This window comes from Diadema setosum, chromosome 17, assembly GCF_964275005.1.
Source record: "Diadema setosum chromosome 17, eeDiaSeto1, whole genome shotgun sequence".
NCBI classification, from domain to species: Eukaryota; Metazoa; Echinodermata; class Echinoidea; order Diadematoida; family Diadematidae; genus Diadema; species Diadema setosum.
In genome coordinates, this window is record NC_092701.1 from 32,696,307 (window position 1) to 32,700,011 (window position 3,705).

Sequence of the window (3,705 nt, forward strand, 5' to 3'; positions counted from 1 at the left end):
TTCGTTTTTTTTTTTTTGTTTTGCTTGATTTTTGCTTGTTAGCTCATGAAACCCGGAAGTGCCCCCCCCCCCCCTTTGAAAACGTGGCGTCGGCGGTAAACCTACAGACAAAATGGAAAGCTGATACATTGGGTATGAACAAATCACTTTCGCTTCTCTCTATCTTTCTTTCTTGGGTTACTCATTTCTTCCTACTTGCTCCTTATGGGAGAGATATTGCTTTGTTTTCTTCCATTCTAATTGCACTTTTTCTCTGCAGCTCTCGATAATACGACTAGATGAAATTTCACGCACCTCTTTTGAAAGGTAGCTTTACAAAAGAACAAAAGTGAAAGAAAGGGATGAGGTATATTTTTTGCTCTTGCTCATTATGTAACCTAGACTCCTGGGAAAGGCATAAAAAGTATTTCATGCAGTACTGTAAAGTCAAAGTGTGATTCACTTCGCTGCTAACCACGATGGCTGGAGGTACTGCTGTCACGGTTTTGACTGCCCTGATGACTTTGTCATGTATTGCTGGTCACTGGATACAAACTCATCCCAAATGCTTCTTCTCTTACCCCAGTCCCTTACCGAATGCAGACTGCTCTCATCTCAACCTCTCCGCTGTCCCCCAGACTCTTCCAAGCAACCTCTACCAGCTGGACTTATCATACAACGACATTGTTACCATCACAGATGTTTCGTTTGTCAGATATCGCAAGATCCAAATCTTGCTCTTGCCGCGGAATACCCTGAATCGGATCGACGGGAAATCGTTTGAGTTGCTCCGAGACTTGAGAGTGCTTTATATGAGTTACAACAACATCAGCCGACTTCCAGACGCTCTGTTTCATAAGAATGTCCGTCTCTCGCTCCTTGATCTGTCGCACAACAGACTGACCGAGATCCCAAACAACGCTCTTGGGTCTATCAGAGCAATGCGGAACATCTCTTTCAGCGATAACCTTATCAAAACCATCAATTTTGCTAAGTTTTCTTCCTGTCAAAAATTATCAGACATCAATCTATCCAATAACAAGATCACGCATCTCCACCAAGAGAGTTTTGCTGCCCTCGGAAACTGTTCTTTTGACTACCTCAGTCTATCCTTCAACAAAGTCTCCGAACTTCCCCATGAAGTCTTTTTCCATTTACGTCACCTGAAATATCTCGATTTGAACAACAATAATCTCTGTACATTCGACGTTATGGCCTTCATGGGAAATTATAAAATCACTCACATATTCATCGAGAGAGCAAATATCCATACCATTACCCCCCTGACACACAGTGGCAAACGGGTTGACATTCCTCTCTTGAGACATATCAATCTGAGGCAAAACGAACTCTCTCGGATACAGAGCAACGCATTCAGGGGGTTTAGAAACCTGCGTTATTTGAACCTTCGGGGAAACAAGTTAACCTCAATCACTAACGCCTCATTCTGTGGATTGGATTCCCTCACCACCTTAAATTTGGCTTGGAACGGACTTTCACATTTGCCTCTTTTTGCGTTCGCTTGCACCAAGAATCTAAAAACTCTCTGGCTGTCCAGCAATAAGATTACAGTGTTAAATCCGCTTGTGTTATATGGAGTTCCCTCTCTACAATATCTGGATCTTTACTTTAATAATCTAGAGAATCTGGCAGGACCGTGGAATCTACATTCCTTACAGCTACTGCACCTGCAAAGAAACAGACTAGCTTCTTTGAATGAAACTGCGTTTGAAGGAATGCCCAATTTGCAGAAAGTTAATTTGACCGAAAATATAATCGCAAACATAGCTCAAGATACATTTCTCAGACTCAATTTTCTGGAATCTATTGATTTGTCTCGACAACCGTCACTAATTACACTAGATGGTATTTTTGCAAAATCGAAACAACTCAAGTACATAAATCTGAAGGAATCTCGGATTCAGTTTTCGTCACTAAAAAATCAATTTACATATGCAAGCTCAATGAATATACTACTCATGTCAAAGGCAAAGTTAACTACCAATAACCTGGCAAGTAAGAGTCAAAATTTGTCTGTTTTCTCCGGGTTAGAGTCACTAAGAGTCCTCGATCTATGGGGAAATTACTTACCTGACTTGTACAAGTTTCCTTGGGTTTTTCAGCCGTTACGTAAACTGGAAGTAATTAACCTAAGTGGTAATGAAATCACTGTTTTGAAAGCAAGGATGTTCTATCACTTATCATCCCTAAAAAAACTAGATTTATATGCAAACAAAATTCACACAATCCACCCACATACTTTCCATGGACTGGGAATCTTACAGGAATTGACTCTGAAAAATAATATAATATCTCTGTTTGACAGAAATCTACTCAAAGACACGCCGAAACTCTTAACATTGTACCTTCGCGCAAATCATCTCACTACGATTTCTGCAGACACATTTATGCCAGAGACACTCGTGCGCCTTGATATCTCCCGCAATCCTTTAACTTGCGACTGCAGCTTGGCGTGGTTCCGAAACTGGTTCCAAACGACCAACGTTAATATTTCCCCCGATAATGAAACCCTGTGCTCGCAAACTTCCTTCAAACAGCTTGTGAACGTGCCTCTTCAAGAATTCCATCCAGACGACTTTTGTGGAATCGACGTACAACTTATCCTTGGACTCATCCTTGGCAGTATCATGGTTACCTGCATGGGACTTTTGATTTACCGGAAACGCTGGTGGCTGAACTATAAGATCTTCTTGCTAAAACTTTTTGTCCTAGGTTATAAGCAACAAGAAGAAGACAGACAGGCAGATGACTATGAGTATCAGCTTAACATCATGTGTCATGATGACGATGATGACTGGGTTCATAGTGTCCTGAGACCTGCATTTGAAGAGAGAATGCCCCATCTCCAACGGGTTGCCTATGGCGACGAGGCTCTCAGGGTGTCAATGTACTACATCGATGCTATCTACCACATCGTCGAGAACAGCTACAAGACTGTCTTGTTGCTTAGCAACCACTGTACTGATGATGCCTGGTTCATCACCAAGGTCAGAGTGGCTCTAGAGCATGTGAATGAAACAGGACTTGACAAAGTCATCCTGGTATTTTTGGAGGACATACCCAGTGAGCGGCTGCCATACTTGGTAAGGCTCTTTTTGAGCAGAGACAGGCCTAACCTGCTCTGGACTGAGGACTGTGACGGTCAGGACTTGTTCTGGGCCCATTTTGAGAAGTGTATGAGGTCAAATCTACAGATCAATCATGCTCTTCCGATTTGATTGGGATCAAAATATGACAATCCGTTATCTCCGTCTGTCGATCATTATAATAATTATAAGAAAAATTTGAACACAGAAGTTCTATCCCGCATGAAAGCGTTATACACTATAATAACTCAATCTAATGAATAGTGATGAGCTGCAAGATCAAAAGAAAAAAGACCATGTTATTTCATGTGCCAAGTTATGTCATTATCTTTTCTAACTATGAAAAGACCACGCACAATAGAGAGTTACATATTGTGTACAACGTAATAAATACAACGAAATTTCTACCACTTCAGTGCTGTACTTAGAGAAATAGGACCGATATGAATTTGCTTCGTTATTATGATACCGAACAAAAAACAGAGCGCTGAGCTCCATACTCTTTAAAATCATTATTGTTCAGATACACACACACTGCAAAAAGTCCGGTGTTAAATAGTGAACACCGAGCTGGTGTTAAATTTTCGGTGCTCATTTATGGTGTTAAATTAACACCTAC

At 41.1% G+C, this 3,705-nt stretch overlaps 1 protein-coding gene across 1 annotated transcript; it reads left to right on the forward strand.

Moving 5' to 3' along the window:
* The first annotated feature begins 458 nt into the window (after nucleotides 1-458).
* Nucleotides 459-3,218, forward strand: LOC140240619 (toll-like receptor 13). The gene is made up of 2 exons (XM_072320373.1): nucleotides 459-917; nucleotides 2,265-3,218. The coding sequence occupies exons 1-2, from the start codon at nucleotides 459-461 to the stop codon at nucleotides 3,216-3,218; spliced, it is 1,413 nt and encodes a 470-aa protein (XP_072176474.1).
* Nucleotides 3,219-3,705: the final 487 nt, after the last annotated feature.

Coding starts and splice junctions, on each gene's coding strand:
- LOC140240619 (XM_072320373.1), top strand. CDS start 459: ATGGCTGGAGGTACTGCTGTCACGGTTTTGACTGCCCTGATGACTTTG. Junction 918..2,264: donor ACGCTCTTGGGTCTATCAGA/GCAATGCGGAAC, acceptor GGAATCTTACAG/GAATTGACTCTGAAAAATAA.